Below are 23,559 nucleotides of genomic sequence, written 5' to 3'. Positions count from 1 at the left end.
TGATGTATCTCCCGAAAGATAAAGTTTGTGCAATTCACCAATACAAGGCAACTTGGTGCGTTCAAGGTATCTCACCTAGATAGGGTAGAGCTACCGCTTTCATTGCAATGTTAAGACTTTGATGTCGCCCAGGACACATGACGGACTTACGTGTGATATGTGGGGATTAGGATGAGTTATAGATGGTTGGGCACCTATTGCGGGGTAAGGTACAGGACTATGGCTACCTTCAGGCGCATAGACCTTTCACAATTCCTGACTAATATAGCTTTAAATGGCAGATTGTTAGACGCGTACTACCATTATATAACTTACGTTTAAAAACCATAACAGCAGCATACAAAAATCAATTAAAAAAATATTTCTTTTTTGAAGTTTATATTTTTGTAAGGCGAATTCAAAAATTAATTGACGTATCAAATTCCATCAGCTGGGTTGATGCGGCCACCTGATTAATACGCCTTGGCTTTGTCTTACCAAAGTTATCATGATATAATTACCAGGTAGTGTACCGTAAACAGCTAAGAACCATTTTTTCTTGCGAAGTGCACTATCTGTCAACGAGTTTTGATTGTGTGTGTGTGTATTATAGTTACGAACCAGAACACATAAACAACGAAAAATAGCTCGAAATAGTAACATAGTCAGAGTTGCCCCAATCATTGATTTTGACAGATAGTGTACTCAATATTTTGTTGTTGGCCAACTGCCAGTACTTGTAAATGAATATATCTTGAAAGTTATCATCTGCTGTTTTATTTTGTACTTGCTGTGCTTTATTTTAGTACTACACATCACATAATTACCAGGTATTGTACAGTAAAATTTTTTCTCGCGAAGTGCACTATCTTTCAACGAGTTTTGGTTATGTGTGTGTATAATATTGGGTTGCCCAAAAAGTAGTTGCGGATTTTTCATATAGTGGCGTTGACAAATTTTTTCACAGCTTGTGACTCTGTAATTGCATATTTCTTCTGTCAGTTATCAGCTGTTACTTTTAGCTTTTGTGCAAATTTGCACAAATTTTTGAGTTCCCGAAGACAGCTATTTTGTGTAATGTGTTTCGTAAATTTCTTCGTGTTTAGGTTCTTGTATAATCAGTAAAGAATAGCGTAACTCGGCTAATCAATTCCAGTGAATGTTTTCTTGTCTCTCTCTCTCTTTTTCTCTCGTCTGCTCTTTGTTGTGTTTCGTTGATTTTGTTTTGGCGGGTTTTTTCGTTCGTTGAGATCAAAAGAGGAATTGCTAGTATGCAAAAAAAAAATATGCCGCATGCCGCCATATTGTTGCCGGTGTTGCTAAAGTTACCTAAATTCGTTTCAGTTGACCAGTTGGGTTCGTTGCCATTTATTACGCCAAACTGTTTAAAAAAATAATCTAAAGATTTAAAAAAAAAACTAAAATAGCAAGAAATTATTATAGCCAAACGTACGAAATTGTTTAGTTATTAATAAAGTCTAGTTAATTCTTGATTTACACAAAGCTTTGCCATATAAATACTATTTTTTGCAACTTTGCAAAGCACGCTTGGCTTGTCAATTAATTGTGTGTCATTTGTCTTTCAGTGTGTGTTGCTCTCTTTGTGTGCATTGGCGTTGAATTTTTCAAGAAGTATTTTGTCTGCAAAAATTTTACAAGTGCGCCAAACAATTAGAAGAATTTGCAAGAAATTGTCAATTCTTGGCTTTTGAGCCTCTAACAATTGCAATAAGCAAGAAAGCTGGTATTTTCTTGCTGTTTTTGTATAATCCAGCTCGTCTGCGGTAGAGAAGTGAATTTTTCATTGGCTGCCTTTGATTAGGTCGCAAAAAACTATTTTTCTTGGCGGTCGGTGAGGCGAGGAAGATTGAAGCAGCATCAACATGTCGAACATTGTGCTGGATAAGGATACATTTCTAAGACGAATAAAGCGTCTCTATGATGAATGGAAGGTGAGTATGGTGACCACATCTTGTCCATAGCTGCAGCTGAACAATTAATCATTGAAACTCGGGAAAAAGGTGGTGAAATTCATAAAAGGTATTGGGAACCCAATATTTTGGGAAGTTGTTGGCAATTGTATAGAAAGAATTATTCAATAGTTTTAATATTTTTCGAGAATAATTGTTAGTTTTAACTTGCGTTCATTGTTTTTCAAATGCTTAGTGTGATGTGATTAACATTTGTTTAACAAATAATGTGGTGTAGGTGAAAATCAAACTGAGCCAGTAACTCTGTCAATGATCTTTGCATATACACGAATTTTTATACAAGAAAAATGTGCCAAATAGTTTGCGCTCGCAAAACCATCTAGTTTTCTTGCGTATTGAGAACTTTTGGGCTTGGAATTTCTGCAAATTGTGTTAGTAACCCAGTGTGTTTACAATCTTATCGAATGCTAGCCGTTGTGTCAAAACTTTTAGCCATCCCCTTATCCACTCTGGACTAGATCATATTTTTGCATGCATTTTTGTCCTTAATGTCAAGGGGTAATACTGTGAATGCAGGTTTATATGCTTTACTCTGGAAAAACTTTTATTAAATAACAAGTAAAAGCGTGCTAAGTTCAGCCGGGTCGAATCTTATATACCCTCCACCATGGATCGCATCTCTCTAGTTCTTTTCCCGGCATCTCTTATTAGGCACATATATGATAAAAGAAAAAAATTGCTATGATATTGGCGCTATATCAACTTATGGTCTAATGGTCCGGACCATAATTAAACTGAATGTTGAAGACCATAGTAGAAGTCGTTGCGTAAAATTTCAGCCAATTCGAATAAAAATTGCGCCCTTTAGGGGCTCAAAAGTAAAATATGCAGATCGGTTTATATGGGAGCTGTATCAGGCTATAGACCGATTCAGACCATAATTGACACGTATGTTGAAGGTCATGAGAGAAGTCGTTGTACAAAATTTCAAAACGCCAAATCGGATAATAATTCCGCCCTCTAGAGGCTCAAGAAGTCAATACCCCAGATCGGTTTATATGACAGCTATATCAGGTTATGGACCAATTTGAATCATACTTATCACAGTTATTGGAAGTCATAACAAAACACCTCATACAAAATTTCAGCCAAATCGGTGGAAAATTGCGCCCTCTAGTGACTCAAGAAGTCAAGATCCCAGATCGGTTTATATGGCAGCTATATAAGGTGATAGACCGATTTGAACCATACTTGTCACAGTTATTGGTAGTCATAACAAAGCACCTCACGCAAATTTTCATCCAAATCGGATAGGAATAGCGCCCTCTAGAGGCTCAAGAAGTCAATACCCCAGATCGGTTTATATGACAGCTATAGCAGGTTATGGACCGATTTGAACCATACTTGTTGTTGTTGTTGTTGTTGTTGTTGTAGCAGTTTATTGTGTACTATCTTTCGTCTGCTTGATTCTGTTGAGTGTCAAGACCCAGGAACTCCGCGACTAAGATGGGGTGCGTCCACAGGGATGTGGGTCTGAGTCGAGTGGGTCTGGCCGGGCAGTTAAACAGGTGACGTGTATCGTGCGGTCCCTGGTTACAGTCGGGACATACATCTTGCACGTCGGCATCAATCCTAGCTCTGTGGGAATTGAGGCGGCTGCATCTGCCGGAACGTAATTGAGCCAGAATCACTCTGGTTTGCCGGGGGAGGTCGATTTCTTCGGGTGCAATGGGTGGCGGTCGTACTCCAAGGACTACATTCACCCGGTAGCCAGTTAACGCGTCTGCTACCGTGTCTGCATGAATGTTGTTCAGACCCGCTTGATATGCCGCTTGATCTAGAGGTTCTCTCTTGTAGCGCTGGACCTCACGCTCTAGATCATGTAGATCTACCTTAAGGCTTCTGGGCGGTGGGTATCTATCCACAAGATGATGATTTGGATGATTTCTGCGATAACAGCCCAAAAGGTATTGCTTAGACAGCATATAGTTATGTCTTCGCACTGGTAGGATCTTTGTCTCCTGGTGGAGGTGGTCCACATGAGAACTAAGGAGGCAGCCCGTCGCAGTTCGGAGGGCGGCATTCTGACAGATCTGAATATTATTCCACTGCGTGTCACAAAGCTGACGTGACCACACTGGCGCTGCATAACTTACCACAGACCGGCCAATTGCTTTGTACGTGGTCAACAAGGTTTCTTTGTCTGCACCCCAAGTGCTGCCAGCGAGTGACTTGAGGACCTTGTTTCTACTTTTGACTTTATTGCAGATTGCTGTGGCATGTGGGGAGAAAGTGTAGGAGCTGTCAAATGTGACGCCAAGTATTTTGGGACACTTGATGGTCGGAATCAATTCTCCATCGACCATCACAGTCAGCTCAGAATTCACCTCACGCGTATTTGTAGTGAACAGTGTGGCTGAAGATTTGGTGGCGGATATCTTCAGATTTCTTGCAGCGAAATATGAGGCAAGCTCGTTGAGGTAGACGTTCAACCTATCGCAGATGTCATCAATGGGTGGGGGGCCTGATGCCAAGATCGTACAGTCGTCCGCATATGATACGATCTCTATGCCGTCTGGAGGAGGTGGGATGGAGGAAAGGTAGAGGTTAAACAGAGCCGGAGATATCACCCCGCCTTGGGGAACTCCCTGTTTCACTCTACGGTGTTTTGACTTCTTATCCCTAAATTCCACAAATGACTGGCGGCCACACAGATAATTCGCGACCCAACGTTTAAGGCCTGGCTGGAGGGACGTGTTGGCGATGTCCTCAAATAATTTGGCATGGCTGACCGTGTCGAATGCCTTCGATAGGTCCAATGCCACGAGGACCGTCCTATCACATGGCCTGGGTTGATTGAAGCCACGGCAAATGTGTGTGGTGATGGCATGCAAAGCTGTTGTTGTGCTGTGCAGTCTCCGAAATCCGTGTTGATGCTCGGCGAATGGAAATTCTCCTACGAGGCTCGGGAGGAGTAATGCCTCAAGCGTCTTAGCCACTGGTGAGAGAAGGGAGATCGGTCTGTACGACTCCCCCAAACTCGGGTCTTTACCAGGCTTCAGTAGCGGGATCACTCTGCCCATTTTCCAGACATCGGGAACTATAAGAGTGTTCAATGACAGGTTAAGGACAGTGGTAAGGTACTCAACTCCAGGTAAATCCAGATTCTTCAGCATCAATGTAGAGATTCCGTCGGGGCCCAACGCCTTGGAAGATTTGGCGCCACGGATGACATTCGTAACTTCGCCCACGGTAAATTGTGATGGCTGTTCATCGGCTCGGAGACCACGAATACGGCGAATGGCTCTCCTCCTTGCCCTGTCTCTCTCGGGATGCACGATAAATTGACGGTTGAACAACCTGGCGCATCTCTTCGGATCAGTCACGGTTAACTCGCCAAAAGTGACTGAGGTCCTGTCGTCCCGTCTACCGGGGTTCGAGAGAGACTTAACAGTGGCCCACAATTTGCCTGCACCGGTGCCTAAGTTACATTGCTCCAAGTGTTCCAGCCACAAATTCCGCTTATGTTCGTTGACTACCCTGTTTATTTCCAGATTCAGCTCGCTGATTCTGGGGTTAGCGGGGTCCATAGCACGAATCCCATCACGCTCGTCTGCGAGTACCACTGCTTGCGCCGGGAAATTGGGTCGCACTTGCGGTATTCGACCGGCTGGTATAAAGCGAGCGGCTGCTGCGTTGATGATGTCTCGGAATTTCCTCTCGGCCACAAGCACATCAGAGGGGGGTGGCAGTTCATTGAAGCGGCGATTGGTATACTCTCTGAAGCCAGTCCAATTGGCCTTCTTATAGTTGATGAACGATCGGCGCTCAGAGGTTATGAAGTCGGGTGGTCGGTCGATGGTGAGGATTATGGGGAGGTGGTCTGACCCCAAAGAGATGACGGCTTGCCAGGATACGTCACTCAGGAGATCAGGGGATGCGATTGAGATGTCTGGCGAGCTGCTGCACCTCCTCGTAATCCTAGTGGGGGCATCCTCATTCACCGTGCAAAACGTGGAGCTATCTATCTGCTCTGCCAAAGCTATGCCACGCTGGTCGTTGCCTAGGGGAGAATGCCATGACGAGTGATGTGCATTGAAATCCCCCAGAACCAGACGACTATGGCCAGATAGCAACCCACTTATGTCGGGGCTGTAGGCCTGGCCATTAATCGGGACACAGCTGCCAACCGGCGGTATATACACGTTGTATATCTCTATCTCGGCAGTACCAGACTTGACTGCTACCCCCATACATTCCATGTATGGGTCACTAGCGTCAAGCGCAGGCGAGATAGGTCTATACTGCACGGAATGGTGTATAACGAAGGCCAATCCCCCACCTCCATTCCTTGAGCGATCCTTACGTAGCACATTGTAGCCGTGACAACTGTGCAAGCTGCAGGTGTTAGTCAGCTTTGTCTCCTGGATCGCTGCGACCGGTATGCTCTTCCGACTCATAAAATCCACAATCTCGTCAATCTTGCCTCGCAGTCCATTGCAGTTTAACTGCAGGAACGATACATTTCCCGACACTGGCCTGGCAATAGTAGGGCTAGGGTGCTGTCTTTGCATAAATTGCCGTACGGGAGAGGTCGGGGGGGTCACATAGTCCGACGACGAGGACGCCGAAGGCGACGACGGCGACGCTTGTGACCCACTGCTGGCTGTGTTCGCACAGCACCTAGCGACATAGCCAGTATGACTATACTCCCGTAGCGAAGTTAGGCCAGAGCAAGAACGGAAATGTACCCACTCCAAGCACCTGTTACACCTCACCGACACTGACCGATGATGAAGGCGGTTCTGGCAAACGGAACAGAACCAGGGTCCGGGGTTCTTTTCAATCCCGGCACGGACCAAAAGCATACGGAGAAGGCACTCCGGGATGTGCCTCTCCCATGACGAAAAAAGACGAACACGTACACTGAGGCGGCAGCCCTTGCCGATGAAGATTCCATCGGGTCAATCCGGTACGTACAACCGGCTGCCATGGGACAGTTATTGGTTGTCATAACAAAACACTTCTTGCAAAATTTCAGCCAATTCGAATAAGAATTGCGCTCTCTTGTAGCTCAAGAAATCAGGTTTCAAGATCGGTTTATATGGCAGCTATATCAGGTAAAGGACCGATTTGAACCATACTTGTCACAGTTATTGGAAGTCATAACAAAACACCTGATGCAAAATTTCATCCAAATCGGATAGGAATAGCGCCCTCTAGAGGCTCAAGAAGTCAATACCCCAGATCGGTTTATATGACAGCTATATCAGGTTATGGACCGATTTGAATCATACTTATCACAGTTATTGGAAGTCATAACAAAACACCTCATGCAAAATTTCATCCAAATCGGATAGGAAAAGCGCCCTCTAGTGACTCAAGAAGTCAAGATCCAAGATCGGTTTATATGGCAGCTATATCAAAACATGGACCTATTTGGCCCATTTACACTTCCAACCGACCTACAATAATAAAAAGTATTCGTGCAAAATTTCAAGTGGCTAGCTTTACTCCTTCGAAAGTTAGCGTGCTATCGACAGACAGACGGACGGACGGACATGGCTAGATCCACTTAAAATGTCATGACGATCAAGAATATACATATACTTTATGCGGTCCCGGAGGAATATTTCAAGGAGTTACAAACAGAATGTCGAAATTAGTATACCCCCATCCTATGGTGGAGGGTATAAAAACTACGCACAGTGCAAGTTCCAAAATAAGCTCCAGATATATGACTGGAGTTATGCAGTGCCTGCGCTCCATTATATGGTAGAACTTGATTTATAAGCTTGCTTTAGAAAAAAAGTGTAAAAAAAGTATATTTGATTAAAGTACATTCTAAGTTTTATTAAAAATGCATTTACTTTCTTTTAAAAAATCCGCAATTACTTTTTGGGCAACCCAATAGAATTCCATCCTTAAAAGCTTTTGCACGAAATCTTAGCTTGTAGTAGCTGGCCATTGTGTTTGACATTCCTCGTTGTCATTATTTGCAGCCCATTCACCCATTTCATATTTTGGACCCAACTATGCATTTCAAATTTGCCTGGTAACATTTCCTTAAACTACAGCTGGACTATTTCTCTTATATCATTAGGTAAAGTCAATTATTTATGTAATTTTGCTAGTTAGACGCCCGCAAGCTTCCTGGTCCATTAACTTTTCTCGTGGCAGCCGTATACATTTTTTCGTTGTTATTGTTGTAGCCACATTTTCATGTGGCTACAACAACAACGAGGTGGCGATCCTCGTCAAGCTTTTGTAGGTGAGCAATCCCGTTCCGGTCTATACCATCGATCGCCGCGGGAACTTGATGGCCATTGGTCATTTAAAGGCGCCAAGAACTCACCTTGTCATATCGAGCATCATAGGCACTCAATATTTGTGCAAGAGCTGGTGTCGTCCGGCCTCTCACTGAGACTCTCCGCTCGATACCGCTGATTGTCCACGTTGGTCGTTGCAGCCACTCCGTATGAAGCATTCCACTATGCGCAACCTGTGCTCTCAGCTAAGCTTCTCGTGGCAGCAATGAACATCACACAGATTGGTCCTCAATGTTCCAGCCAGCATGGTGCTCACAGCTATTCCGTGCCGGGAAATTTTTTTAGTGATTTCGTAAGGTTTCGTAAATAGCTTTTTACACAAATGGCTATAAGGGTAGGAATTTTTCCTATAGATTTTCAAGAGAACCAATTGATAGATCAGATATTTGTGCAACAGTACTCATTTCGCAAAAATTTTGACTAAGAATTGTCCCATACTTGAGGGAAGTCAGGTGGCAAATGTCAACAATATCGCATTAGTATTGAGTAGCCTAGAGCTTTTCGAACAGTTAACTCGGAACTTTATATTGGAGTTTTATTAGCCGACGCATTGCTCAAGTTGGTAGCGTAGCGGAGTTACGGGGGATTTTTGGCACATTTACAAACTTTCTAAGCAAAAACGAATAAATTCTAAAGCAAGTGGTTTATAGACGGACGGATATTGCCAGATCGAGATAAAAACATAGTAGTAAACATATTTTACAACCCACACTTTAATAAGCGTTTCATACTCTCCACCATAGGGGAGGGGGTATACTAATTTCATCATTCCGTTTATTGCACATCGGAATATAGATATGGGACCCAACAAAGTATTTACCTTCTTGATCATCTTGACATTTAAAGTCGACTTAGCCCTGTCCGCCCGCCTGTCTGTCCAAAGGACGCTAACTTTTGAAGAAATAAAGCTGGCCGCCTGAAATTTTGCACAAATATATTCCTATTAAAGTAAGTGGATCTTATCGGTATTCATTTTGATATAGCTACTATATAAACAGGTCACGGATCTTGACTTCTTGAGCCTCTAGAAGGCGCGAATATTTGATATTGATGAATTTTGCACAATGCCTATAAAGAGATACCAGACAAAGAACTTGACTAATGCGATTCATGGTGGTGGGTATATAGGATTCGGCCCGGCCGAACTTAGCAAGCTTTTACTTGTTGTTGTTGTAGCAGTGTGTTGTACACTGAGGCGGCAGCCCTTGCCGATGAAAGACTCCATCGGGCCAATCCGATATGTACAACCGGCTGCCATGGGATTGCTTTACCATATTGCCTATCTTGGATGACTCAATGAACTCTAACACATACTTAGACTTCATATTTGTCTTTGTGACTTCGAAAAAACGCAATCTTATCACAATTTAGCAATTTTTTTTTATACCCTTCTAACTTAGTGCATTTGTTTGTAAGGAAGAGAGATAGGCCCATTGATAAGTTTACCGATCGACTCAAAATCACTTTCTGATTCGATTTAGCCATGTCCGTCTGTCCATGTTAATTTGTGTACAAAGTACAGGTCGCAGGTTTCATCCGATCGTCTTCAAATTTGGTACGGGCCTATTTTTAGGCCTAGAGACGATGCCTATTGAAATTGAAAGAAATCGGTTCAGATTTGGATATAGCTCTCATATAAATGTTCGTCCGATTTGCAGTAATACTGCTATAAAATAGTCAGTTGTTAATCGATTCTCTCAAAATTGGCAGGAAGGATTTTCTTACATTACTGGTGAATTTCAGGGAAATTGGTTCAGATTAAGATATAGCTCTCATATATATATCGCCCGATTTTCACTCCTAAAGCCACTGCAAGCGCATTTATTGACCAATCTTCCCAAAACTTCGTACAGCGCTTTCTTCGACGACTGTCACAGTATCTGAGAAGTTTGCTCGAAATCGGTTCAGATTTAGATATAGCTCCCAGATATATGTTCTTCCGATTTGCTGTAATATCGCAATAAAATGGTCTTTTGTTAACCGATTCTCTCGAATTTTGGCTGGAAGGATTTTCTCTTGACTCTCGAAATTACTGGTGAATTTCATGGAAATCGGTTCAGATTTAGCTAGAGCTCTCATATATATTATATATCGCTCGATTTTTACTCCTAAGGCCAATGCAAGCGCATTGTTTGACCAATCTTGCCAAAATTTTGCACCACGCTTTCCTCGACGACTACCACATTATCTGAGAAGTTTGCTTGAAATCGGTTCAGAATTAGATATAGCTCCCATATCGGTTGTCATTTGTCAACCGTAGTTGCTACAGTTTGAACATATTTGATCGCCGAGGTCCATCAATATGGTTCAGAATTGGATACAGCTCCCACATTGTACTTATAGGGTAGTTGTAGGGTATTATGCAGTCGCCACCGCCCGACCTTTGCCCTTCCTTACTGGTTTTTATTTGGGAATGTTTGTAACTAGAGGTGTGCACGTTAGTTTTCGTGTTGCTCATGAATCGCATGAGTCACCTGATTCGTGATGTGATCCAAATCCAATCACGTGATCGTGCATGACCGTGATTGAAATTTTTCGTGCGTGAAAGTGAGTGAGTGAAATCCGGTTCACGACACTAATCACGATTCATGAGAGACTCACAACTCACGAGAAAAATCACGACTCACGAAAAAATCACACCCAGACACCCAGGACTAGGGATGTGCGCGTGAGAGACGAAAACTTACAAAACACACGTTCACGCACAACTCATGGGGCACTCATGACGGACGAAACACTCACGTTTTTACAACCTTCGGTGTGGATTAACACGAAAAGAGTATATAAAATATTATTGTACAATAAAATATGGCCAATAGTAAACTGTTCAGTGTGAACATAGGGCATCAACAAGCTCTCTCCATCGAGATCTATCGTTGGCCAAAGCCTTGGCTTGATTCCACCATATATGGGTTGATTCCAACACTCTTTTCGTACAGCGGATCCATGTGTTTTTCGGACGTCCCCTCCCTCACTGTCCTTGTGGGTTCTGGTCTACGGCCTTTTTTTGCTATACCTTCGCGCGGTCGGCGTAGGATATGACCCATCCAAGTCCATTTTCTCTTCCGGATTTCGACATCGCCAGGGGAAGTGTTTTGTCTTATTTGCAATTCTACATTTGAAATACAGTTTGGCCAGAAAATTCGAAGTATTTGTCCTAAGCAGTGATTTATGAAAACCTGGACTTTACGGGTAGTCGCTTGTGTCAAGCTCCAGGTTGTATAACCATATAATGAAAAAGATTTCACACTACTGTTGAAGATCCTGACTTGTGTATTATGTGAGATGACACTGCATCTCCCAACTTTGTTGAGTTTAAGAAAGGCGCTTCTAGCCTTGTATGTCTGCTTCCCACGAAAAGAGTGCATTGATAAATTCAAATCTTGGTATGGTGATGAAACACTATATTTTTGTTGTAGCCACATTGGTATGTGGAGGTAGCGATCCTCGTCAAGCTCTATAGGTGAGTACGTTTGTTCTGCACCATGGGACAGATCGCCGCGGGAACATTATGGCCATTGGTTATTTAAAGGTGCCAATAACTCTCCTTGTGATATAGAGTATCACAAGCAATCACTCAGGCTCCTTTCACTCAGGCTCTTAAACAATTCTCTTGCCAGAGAGCTCTCCATTAGGTTGAACCTAAGTTCAAAAGGCTTAATAAAAAGTGATATTCAGTGATTTCTATTATCCTACACCACCATAGGTACAGGGTATTATAAGTACAGGGTATTATAAGTACAGGGTATTATAGTACAGGGTATTATAAGTTTGTGCATTTGTTTCCAACGCCAAGAAGGAGAAGAGCTAGACTCATTGATAAGTATACCGATCGATTCAGAATCATTTTCTGATTCGATTAGCCATGCCCGTCTGTGAGTCCATTTATTCTTGTAATCAAGTTACAGGCCGTAGTTGTTGTTCAATCGTCACGAAATTTTGCCCATGTCACTTTTTTGACTCAAGGACGAACGCTATTGATTTTTGTAAAAATCGGTTCAGATGTAGATATAGCTCCGATATAAATGTATCGCCCGATTTCCACTGAAATGGCCGTAGTTACCACAATCGATCTGCAAAAATTTTGGCAGGGATTGTTTTATTACTGATCTTAAAATATCTGCAAGATTTCGTCAATATCGATTCAGATTTATATATAGCTTCGATATATATGTATTGCCCGATTTGCACTGAAATGACCGTAGTAAACACAATTTTCAACCAATATCCACAAAATTTTCCATGGATTGTTCTGTTACTGATCCTAACATATCTGCAAGATTTCTTCAAAATCGGTTCAGATTTAGATATAGCTCCCATATATATGTATCGCCCGATTTTTACTTTAATTGCTATAGTAACTACAATTTTCAACCGATTTGTCATGGATTGTTTTGTTACCGATCTTAACACATCTGCAAGATTTCATCAATATCGGTCCAGATTTAGATATAACTCCCACAAATAACTATCGTTCGATTTCCACTTTAATGGCTGTAGTAACTACAATTTGCAACCGATATGCACAAAATTTTGTTCTACTACCGATCTTTACATATCTGCAAGATTTCATCGATATCGGTTCAGATTTGGATATAGCTCCCAAATATTATAAAGTATATATATTCCTGATCAGCGTAAAAATCTAAGACGATCTAACAATGTCCGTCTGTTTGTTGAAATCACGCTACAGCCTTAAAAATAGAGATATTGAGCTGAAACCTTGCACAGATTCTTTTTTTTTTTTTTGCCATAAGCAGGTTAAGTTCGAAGATGGGCTATATCAAAATATAGTCCGATAGTCCACCGATTTAGGGTCTTAAGCCCATAAAAGCCACATTTATCATCCGATTTTGCTGAAATTTGGGACAGTGAGTTGTATTAGGCCCTTCGACATGAAACTTAAATTTGGCCCAGATCGGTTCAGATTTGAATGTAGCTGTCATATAGACCGATCTCTCGATTTAGGGTTTTGGGCCCATAAAGGGCGCATTTAATGTCCGATGTCGCCGAAATTTGGAACGGTGAGTTGTGTTGGGCCCTTTGACATTCTTCTTCAATTTGGCTCAGATCGGTCCAGATTTGAATATAGCTGCCATATAGACCGATCACTCGATTTAAGATTTTGGGCTCATAAAAGACGCATTTATTGTCCGATTTCGCTGAAATTTTGGGCAGTGAGTAAAGCTAAGCCGCTCGACATATTTCTGCAATTTGGCCGAGATCGATTGAGATTTGCATAGACCTGCCATATAGACCGATCTCTCGATTTAAGGTTTTGGGCCCATAAAATGCGCATTTATTGTCCGATGTCGCCGAAATTTGGGACAGTGAGTTGTGTTAGGCCCTTCGACATTTTTCTTCAATTTGGCTCAGATCGGTGCAGATTTGTATATAGCTGCCATATAGACCGATCTATCGATTTAACGTTTTAGGGCGATAAAGGGCGCATTTATAGTCCGATTTCACGGAAATTTGGGATAGTGAGTTGTGTTAGGCCCTTCGACATCGATATCTAGATTTAAGGTTTTTGGGCCATAAAAAGCGCCTATATTGTTCGATGACGCCGAAATTTGGGACAGTGAGTTGTGTTGGGACCTTCGACATTCCTGTTCCATTAGGCTCAGATCGGGCCAGATTTGGATATAGCTGCCATATAAATCGATCTCTTGATTTAAGGTTTTGGGGCCATAAAAGGCGCATTTATTGTCCGTGACTTATGATAGGCTTTTCGACATCCATGTCGTATATGATTCAGATCGGTTTATTATTAGATATAGCTACCAAAAAATACCAATATTTTGTTATAGACAATTGAACAATGACTTGCACTTATTAGTATTTGGTCCAATTCGGAACATATTTCGATATAGCTGGGGGCATAAGGTATGCATTTTTCATCGAATTTTGATGAAAGGTGGTTTAACGTATATACCTAAGGTGGTGGGCATCCAAAGTTTGGCCCGGCCGAACTTAACGCCTTTTTACTTGTTTTTTCATTTATTTGCTCATTAATCAATCAAGTCGTTAGACCATATATGCCTACAGTTCTACACAAATTTCAAACAATCAATATAAAATTTCTTAAGAATAAAATAATGAATTAGAATATTGTATGCTACTCAAACGAGATAAATAAATAAAGTTGTGGTCTTCCCCTTTTGCGTTTTCTATTATGGTCGCCTTCAAAAGAATTCTTTGCTGGAGCTTCTTCATCATCCATTCTGACAACATGACCTAGCCCCTGCAGCCGTTTTATTTTGATGCGTCCTACTATGCTATCGTCGTACTATAGCCCAGACAGCTGGTGCTTCAGACGATGCCTACATTCTCCATTAACGAGTACTGGTGCATACAATTTACAAATGATTTTTCTCTCAAACACTCTTAAGTCATTTTCACTCATCCACATAAAATTATTTAAAAATCCTAATTTCTTAAAATGATCCATGAAAGTAATGTGTGTATATATGTTTCAGGAACCCAGCATAGCCCACGATGATGCTCTCAAAAAAGTCGATTGTATCATGTCAGTCGTGGGTGTGGATGAGGACATTGTCTATTCCAAATCAACAGCATTACAAACCTGGTTACTGGGTTATGAACTTACCGATACCATATCAATATTTGCCGCTGATGGCGTCTACTTTTTAACGAGTAAAAAGAAAATTGAATTCCTGAAACAAATAGAGAACTGCAAGGCAGATGGAGTGCCGGAAATTAAACTTTTGGTGCGAGACAGGGTGAGTAAAAGAGAAAAAATTTTATAAAAGATTTAAGATATTTAACAACAAAATAATGCGCTATACCCTTTTTTTGTTTTGCAGAATGACAAAGACAAAGCCAATTTTGATAAGCTAAAGGGAATCATTAAATCATCCAAAGAAGGCAAGAAATTGGGCGTGTTCATCAAGGATGGCTTCCCGGGAGAATTTTGTGAATCTTGGAAATCAGCACTGAAATCGGCAGCATTTGAAAATGTTGACATTAGTGGAGCCATTGCCTATATTATGTGTCCAAAGGATGAACCCGAAATCAATAACATACGCAAAGCCTCATTGGTTTCGGTGGACTTGTTCAATAAATATCTCAAAGATCAAATAATGGACATTATCGATTCGGATAAGGTTTGTTTAGATTGCGCAAGGACTTTTAACAATCAGCTATACCTACAGACATTATTTTTGCATCATTCCAGAAAGTAAAACATGCCAAATTATCCGAAGGCGTAGAAGCAGCCTTAACTGATAAGAAATATGTCACCGGCGTCGACAGCTCCCTATTGGAAATGTGCTACCCGCCCATTGTACAATCCGGTGGAACGTACAGTTTAAAGTTTTCCGCTTTAAGCGATAAAAATCACCTACATTTCGGAGCCATTGTATGTTCGCTGGGTGCCCGCTACAAATCCTATTGTTCAAATATTTCGCGCACATTCCTGGTTAATCCCTCGCAGGAAATTCAGGATAACTACAATTTCCTTGTCAATGTGCAAGAGGAAATTCTTAAGCTACTTAAACCTGGAGCAAAACTCAATGATATCTATGACCATGCCGTAGAATATGTTAAGAAGGAGAAACCTAAACTGTTGGATAACTTTACTAAAAATTTTGGTTTTGCCATGGGCATAGAATTTCGGGAAAATTCTATCATTATTGGACCCAAATGCACTGCCGAGGTAAAGAAGAACATGGTATTCAATATTAATGTTGGCATCTCGGGTCTTACCAATTCGGATGCCTCGGAGAAGGAAGGCAAAACCTATGCCCTTTTCATTGGTGACACAGTTTTGGTGGGCGACCAATCACCTGCCAGCATAATGACGCCTTCCAAGAAAAAAATAAAAAATATTGGCATTTTCATCAAAGATGACAGTGAAGAAGAGGATGGCGATGAAAAGGAGGAGGTGAAGGAGGACAAAAGCTCCCAAATGTTGGGTCGAAGTAAACGCAACACTGTATTGGACACTAAATTGCGTACGGAGACGAATACCGAGGAGAAACGCAAACAACATCAAAAGGAATTGGCGCAAATACTCAATGAAAAGGCCAAAGAGCGCCTTTCCAAACAGAATGATTCCAAGGAGGTGGAAAAGGTGCGCAAAAATACTGCCTCCTACAAGTCGATGAGTCAAATGCCGCGAGAGCCCGAGGTTCGTGAACTCAAATTATATGTGGATAAAAAATACGAAACTGTTATCATGCCGGTGTTTGGCATACCAGTACCGTTTCATATTTCCACCATTAAGAATATTTCACAATCGGTTGAGGGTGAATACACGTATCTGCGTATAAACTTTTTCCATCCCGGCGCAACCATGGGTAGGAATGAGGGTTATCAATTTCCCAATCCGGAAGCCACATTTGTAAAAGAGCTGTAAGTAGAAGGTTTCTTCTCGTTGGCTAAAGCTCCATTTATAATTGTTTTTTTTTTTTTTGTATCTTCATTTTAGCACCTATCGTAGTTCAAATATTAAAGAGCACGGCGAGGTAGTTGCTCCCTCCTCCAATTTAAACAATGCTTTCCGTCTAATTAAGGAAGTGCAAAAACGCTTCAAAACTCGTGAAGCCGAAGAGAGGGAAAAGGAGGATCTTGTCAAACAAGACACACTGATACTGTCACAAAACAAGGGTAATCCCAAACTTAAGGATCTGTATATACGACCGAATATTGTTACCAAACGCATGACTGGCAGTTTGGAGGCCCACACCAATGGCTTCCGCTACATCTCGGTGAGAGGTGATAAAGTCGACATTCTCTACAATAACATCAAAAGCGCCTTTTTCCAACCATGCGATGGTGAAATGATAATTCTGTTACATTTCCACTTGAAGCATGCCATTATGTTTGGCAAAAAGAAACATGTCGATGTACAATTCTACACAGAGGTGGGTGAAATCACCACAGATTTGGGTAAACATCAGCATATGCACGATCGTGATGATTTGGCAGCCGAGCAGGCGGAGAGGGAATTGCGGCACAAGTTGAAGACGGCATTTAAGAGTTTCTGCGAGAAAGTAGAATCGATGACAAAACACCAAGTCGAGTTTGATACACCATTCCGTGAGCTGGGTTTCCCTGGTTGTCCCTACCGCAGTACCGTCACCCTCCAACCCACCTCCGGCAGTTTGGTCAATCTCACCGAATGGCCACCATTTGTTATTACACTGGATGATGTGGAATGTTTGCATTTTGAGCGTGTCCAGTTTCATTTACGGAATTTCGATATGGTTTTCATCTTTAAGGACTATCACAAAAAGGTGGCTATGGTCAATGCGGTACCCATGAATCTATTGGATCATGTCAAGGAATGGTTAAAGTAAGTTGTATCGTTGGTGGTCTAATAAACCATAGGTGTGGTGTTTTAATTTCATGTTTTTTTATGTATTTGAATTTCAGTTCCTGCGACATTCGCTATACCGAAGGCATTCAATCTTTGAATTGGGCCAAGATTATGAAGACTATTACCGATGATCCTGAAGGTTTCTTCGAGCAAGGCGGCTGGTCATTTTTGGACCCTGAATCAGGCAGTGAAGATGAAAAGGAAGAAGCTGAATCTGAAGAAGATGAAGCATATGAGCCTACAGATTTGGATTCGGATGTAGAATCTGACGATGATTCTGAGTATTCAGAAGCTTCTGAGGATGACAGTGACGACGATAGTGAAGGTAAGACAATATTCACGTCTATAGTACTAAATATATTTGGGAAGAAACTAACTCACAAAAAACTGAAAAGGATATCAAAGTAGTCTTCACAAAGTTCCAAAATGGGATGCTTGTGGAACGGATATAGAAAAGGAGGGATACTACTTAGTATCGAAAGAAGAACAATTTCTGACTTCTACAATAGTTTCTAATCTTTGAAGGATACATGTAGGGGCGTTTCCGTAGTCATATTTGTTGTTGTAGCAGTGTGTTGTACACTGAGGCGGCAGCCCTTGCCGATGAAGGCTTTCATCGGGTCATTCCGGTACATACAACCGGCTGCCATTGTCCATATTTGTATGTGGAGGTAGTGATCTTCGCCAACCTTCGTAGTTGAGAAAGCTTGATCCAATCCATGGGACTGATCTCCACGGAAAAGTTATGGCGATTAGTTTCTAAAAGGCGCTAATAAATCGCCAATTAATATTGAGTATAACAGGCACTGAGGCTAGCAAGAGATATTGCTGCCCGGCCTCTCCGTGAGACTATCCATTCGATACTGCTTATTGTCCGCGACTTTTGATGTCGCAACTCCGTAGACGGAGCATTCCACAATCCTCATCTATGGACCCTCCCGGTAGTTCTCAGCTGAGCTTCTCGTGATGACGATGAACACCACACAAATCGGAACTCAGAGTTTTAACACATGTGATGCTCACGTCATCTTGTGCTGGGCATGGGTGGTAGGGTATATGACTTCTCTAGCACGAAAGAAGATAGGTGTAGATTAGGTTTAGGCTAGGTGAATTGGGTTAGGATTAGTTTATGTTCAAGTTAAGTTTTATGTAAGGTTTTGGTTGAAATAAAGGTAGGTAAGGTTTACGTTGGGTTAAGGTTAGGTCGGGTTTACGTTTGAGTTAAGTTGGGTTTAGGTTAGGTTAAGGTTCGGTTTAGGTTAGCTTTATGTTGGGCTTAGGTTAGGTTTATGTTGGGTTTAGGTTAAGTTAAGGTTAGATATAGGTTACGTTAAGTTTAGATTTGGTTAATTATGGGTTGGGTTTAGTTCGGATTAGGAACGTTTTAGATTAAGGTTATGGTAAAGCAAAGTTAGGTTTATGATAGTAAGTAGATAAGGTATAAGTTTATGATTAGGTTTGGGGTTACGTTTGCTGTTTGATTAGAGCAAAGTCAGGTTTAGGTACCATTAATGAACTTTTACGTTAGGTATGTTTTTGGGTAGCTTTAGGCAATGTTATGTTTTGGGAAAGGATTAAGAGTAAGGTTAACGTTAGAACAAGGGATGGGTTTGTTTTGGGTTAGGAAAGGGGATGGTAAGGGCAAGGGTTAGGATTGGGTTCATTAAGGACAAAGGTTAGGTAAGGACAAAGGTTAGGTAAGGACAAAGGTTAGGTAAGGACAAGGGTTAGGTAAGGACAAATGTTAGGTAAGGACAAAGGTTTGGTAAGGACAAATGTTAGGTAAGGACAAAGGTTAGGTAAGGAAAAAGGTTAGGTAAGGAGAAAGGTTAGGTAAGGACAACTGTTAGGTAAGGACAAATGTTAAGTAAGGACAAATGTTAGGTAAGGACAAAGGTTAGGTAAGGACAAAGGTTAGGTAAGGAAAAACGTTTGGTAGGGACAAAGGATAGGTAAGGACAAAGGTAAGGTAATGACAAAGGTTAGATAAATGTATGCCTAAGTTAAGAAAAAGGTAAGGCTAAAGAGAGGTATAGGCAAAGGTAAGAGAAAGGTATAGGCAAAGGTAAGAGAAAGGTATAGGCAAAGGTAAGAGAAAGGTATAGGCAAAGGTAAGAGAAAGGTATAGGCAAAGGTAAGAGAAAGGTATAGGCAAAGGTAAGAGAAAGGTATAGGCAAAGGTAAGAGAAAGGTATAGGCAAAGGTAAGAGAAAGGTATAGGCAAAGGTAAGAGAAAGGTATAGGCAAAGGTAAGAGAAAGGTATAGGCAAAGGTAAGAGAAAGGTATAGGCAAAGGTAAGAGAAAGGTATAGGCAAAGGTAAGAGAAAGGTATAGGCAAAGGTAAGAGAAAGGTATAGGCAAAGGTAAGAGAAAGGTATAGGCAAAGGTAAGAGAAAGGTATAGGCAAAGGTAAGAGAAAGGTATAGGCAAAGGTAAGAGAAAGGTATAGGCAAAGGTAAGAGAAAGGTATAGGCAAAGGTAAGAGAAAGGTATAGGCAAAGGTAAGAGAAAGGGTAAGGGTAATGGTAAGGATAAGGATAAGGATAAGGATAAGGATAAGGATAAGGAAAAGGACAACGATGACGATAAGGATAACGATAAGGAAAACGATAAGGATAAGGATAGGGATAGGGATGAGGATAAGGATAAGGATAAGGATAAGGATAAGGATAAGGATAAGGATAAGGATAAGGATAAGGATACGGATAAGGATACGGATACGGATAAGGATAAGGATAAGGATAAGGATAAGGATAAGGATAAGGATAAGGATAAGGATAAGGATAAGGATAAGGATAAGGATAAGGATAAGGATAAGGATAAGGATAAGGATAAGGATAAGGATAAGGATAAAGATAAGGATAAGGATAAGGATAAGGATAGAGATAAAGATAAGGATGAGGATAAGGATAAGGATAAGGATAAGGATAAGGATAGGGATAAGGATAGGGATAGGGATAGGGATAAGGATAAGGATGAGAAATAGTTGGAGTAGGAGTAGGATAAGGATAGGATAAGGATAAGGATAAGGATAAGGATAAGGATAAGGATAAGGATAGAGATAAAGATAAAGATAAGGATGAGGATAAGGATAAGGATGAGGATAAGGATAAGGATAAGGATAAGGATAAGGATAAGGATAGGGATAAGGATAAGGGTTAGGGTTAGGGTTAGGGTTAGGGTTAGGGTTAGGGTTAGGGTTAGGGTTAGGGTTAGGGTTAGGGTTAGGGTTAGGGTTAGGGTTAGGGTTAGGGTTAGGGTTAGGGTTAGGGTTAGGGTTAGGGTTAGGGTTAGGGTTAGGGTTAGGGTTAGGGTTAGGGTTAGGGTTAGGGTTAGGGTTAGGGTTAGGGTTAGGGTTAGGGTTAGGGTTAGGGTTAGGGTTAGGGTTAGGGTTAGGGTTAGGGTTAGGGTTAGGGTTAGGGTTAGGGTTAGGGTTAGGGTTAGGGTTTGGGTTTGGGTTTGGGTTTGGGTTTGGGTTTGGGTTTGGGTTTGGGTTTGGGTTTGGGTTTGGGTTAGTGTTAGTGTTAGGGTTAGAGTAACATAAGGATAAGGGTTAGGGTAACGTAGGGGTAAGAGTAAAGGGTAAGAGTAAGCCTAAGGCTAAACGTTTGCATAAGGGTTTGTGTTTGTGTTCGGGTTTGTGTTTGTTTGTGTTAAGGTTAAGGTTAGGGTTGAGTTAGGTTCGGATTATTTAAGTGTTAGATTAGTTTTTCGTGGTAAGGTTAGAAGTAATTGACTCTTATTTTGTGTCCCAATTTTTGTCGTATGACTATTTGCCTGCCCTTCTTTTTGTCTACACATCCATACTCTCATTCTTCCCACTTACCCTTATTTTTAAAATTGCTTCTATCGGAGATGGTTGGAACGAATTTTGGATTGTAGCCTTATTAAAAGTCCGGTATCCAAATTTTGGTACAAGTAACTGGGGGAACGCACCAGCACTAATTCGGACTATTGTATTTTTATAAATGGGCAGTGTGGCTGAAAATTACGAAATTGGGCAAATAAATAAATCAAATAAATAAAGACCGATTCTAATCCGTATGTTTTTTTTTTGATATTTTTTTTTTTTCTATATAGAACTAGGCTCTGACGAAGAATCCGGTAAGGATTGGTCTGATTTGGAGCGTGAAGCTGCCGAAGAAGATCGTAATCGTGACTACGAAGATGTTGATACCGGCAAACATAATGGCAAACATCATTCTAAACATTCGAAGAGTTCAAAACACAGGTAAGTGGAGATAGGATAAGATTTCTATTATAACAAATTGTTTTTTCGCGTTTATTGGCTGTTTATTTTTGATTTCATATTATCTATTAATTATGTTCACTCCGATTCCTCTGCCTCTTTAAATTTGTTCCTTTCAAAATTATGCGTTGATATTATTTTGTTAAAATTTTTTTGTTGGAGTATAAAAATCTCATATATGTTAACGCTAAGCCTGTATATAACATGTTATCCTTGTGTTTTTATTACAATGTGCAGTCGGCGAGATCGTGCTGTGGCCGAACAAAACCACAAGAAACGCAAATCACATTCTTCATCGTCTGCGAATCCTTCATCAAAATCTTCTAAATCCACAAATAGGTTTGTGATGTTGTTTCTAGCCTTCTCTACTGCAACCAAACCCCCTTAGTATTTTAAACTTCCTTTTATGTTTTCACACAAAACACATATACACACTGGGTACGGAGGTATCCTCTTAAAGCGAGTTTGCATCTATTTGGTATTGGCTTCATTTGAAAACAAACAAAAAGAAGAGCTTACAAATCATTAAACACTCTATATTTAGCTTGACTGGCATTGTATTTTAAGACTTTTTCTAATATTGTTTCGTTTTTGTTTTTCTTTGCCTTTGAACAGCCCTGTGAAATCATCGCACAAGGATAAACATCACGATCGTAGTCGTGACAAACATCATTCCTCGTCTTCGTCGCACAAGGACAAAGATCGCGACAAGAGCCGTCATCATCACAGCAGTAGCAGTAGTAGTCATAAACGTTCACGCGATGATAGTCGAGACGGTGGCCACCATAAGTCCAAAAAATCACGTCACTGAAATCCCTCCAGTTTCCTTTATTTCTATTGTAACAGCAATCTTCCCTTTCCAGTCAATTCTATTCTATTCTTTCTATTGCAGTTTCATATCCCACTTTTGTACTCATTTTTAAGTTGTTGTCTAAGCCTTTCCTTTCTCTCATTCTTTTCTACATAGCATTTAAATGCTACCGAAAATTCGTTCTTGTAAAAAGCCTATAAAAAATTAAAAAAAAAAAATCATTTTGTTTCTCGTTATTCTTCTTGGTTTGATGATATTTTTACTTTTACCTTCATTTTCATTGTTATGTAATTCTGTATTACAAAATTCTATCATATTCTCTCAGCAAGACTCTTCATTCTACTGTTGTCACCATGTGAATGGAAAAAATCCATCGTTTTTTTCTAAGAAACATTTTAAGTTTATACAAAAAGAAAACAACATTTATGAATAAAAAAATGTCAACAAAAATTTTATTTATTGTTCTTCCCATTTCATTGACTAATAGGATGGGAAGAGTTCAGAATAGGTTGTTCAGTTTGGTTTTTTGAAATCCGGGTTTTCGGTTTAGCTCACTTATTACAACCATATCAGCCGGTTGAACCCACCGGATTGACCCGATGGAACCCTCATCGGCAATGGCTGCCGCCTCAGTGTATGTGTTCGTCTTTTTTCGTCATGGGAGAGACACATCCCGGAGTGCCTTTTCCGCACGTTTCCGGTCCGTGCCGGGATTGAAAAGAACCCCGGACCCTGGTTCTGTTCGGTTTGCCAGAACCGCCTCCATCATTGGTCGGTGACGGTGAAGTGTAACCGGTGCATGGAGTGGGTACATTTCCGATCTTGCTCTGGCCTCACTTCACTACAGGAGTATAGTTACACTCGATATGTCGCAAGGTGTTGTGCGTCGTTGTCGCCTTCTGCGTCCTCTTCGTCG

The 23,559-nt window shown here is 41.1% G+C and overlaps 1 protein-coding gene across 2 annotated transcripts; it reads left to right on the top strand.

The window, feature by feature from the left end:
- The first annotated feature begins 1,565 nt into the window (after positions 1–1,565).
- Positions 1,566–23,098, top strand: LOC106092010 (FACT complex subunit spt16). Of its 2 annotated transcripts, XM_013258739.2 has the most exons (9): positions 1,566–1,931; positions 14,719–14,982; positions 15,067–15,366; positions 15,438–16,615; positions 16,692–17,558; positions 17,639–17,907; positions 21,664–21,814; positions 22,070–22,171; positions 22,448–23,098. In XM_013258739.2, the coding sequence occupies exons 1-9, from the start codon at positions 1,863–1,865 to the stop codon at positions 22,641–22,643; spliced, it is 3,396 nt and encodes a 1,131-aa protein (XP_013114193.1). In that variant the 5' UTR covers positions 1,566–1,862; the 3' UTR covers positions 22,644–23,098. The 2 variants fall into 2 exon arrangements, with proteins under 2 accessions (XP_013114193.1, XP_013114194.1); XM_013258740.2 differs by lacking the exon at positions 22,070–22,171.
- The last annotated feature ends 461 nt before the right edge of the window (positions 23,099–23,559 follow it).

Source organism: Stomoxys calcitrans, chromosome 1, assembly GCF_963082655.1.
Source record: "Stomoxys calcitrans chromosome 1, idStoCalc2.1, whole genome shotgun sequence".
NCBI classification, from domain to species: Eukaryota; Metazoa; Arthropoda; class Insecta; order Diptera; family Muscidae; genus Stomoxys; species Stomoxys calcitrans.
This window is presented reverse-complemented; position numbering and strand designations above follow the sequence as displayed.

Coding starts and splice junctions, on each gene's coding strand:
- LOC106092010 (XM_013258739.2), top strand. CDS start 1,863: ATGTCGAACATTGTGCTGGATAAGGATACATTTCTAAGACGAATAAAG. Junction 17,908..21,663: donor CAGTGACGACGATAGTGAAG/GTAAGACAATAT, acceptor TTTTCTATATAG/AACTAGGCTCTGACGAAGAA. Junction 22,172..22,447: donor TCTTCTAAATCCACAAATAG/GTTTGTGATGTT, acceptor GCCTTTGAACAG/CCCTGTGAAATCATCGCACA.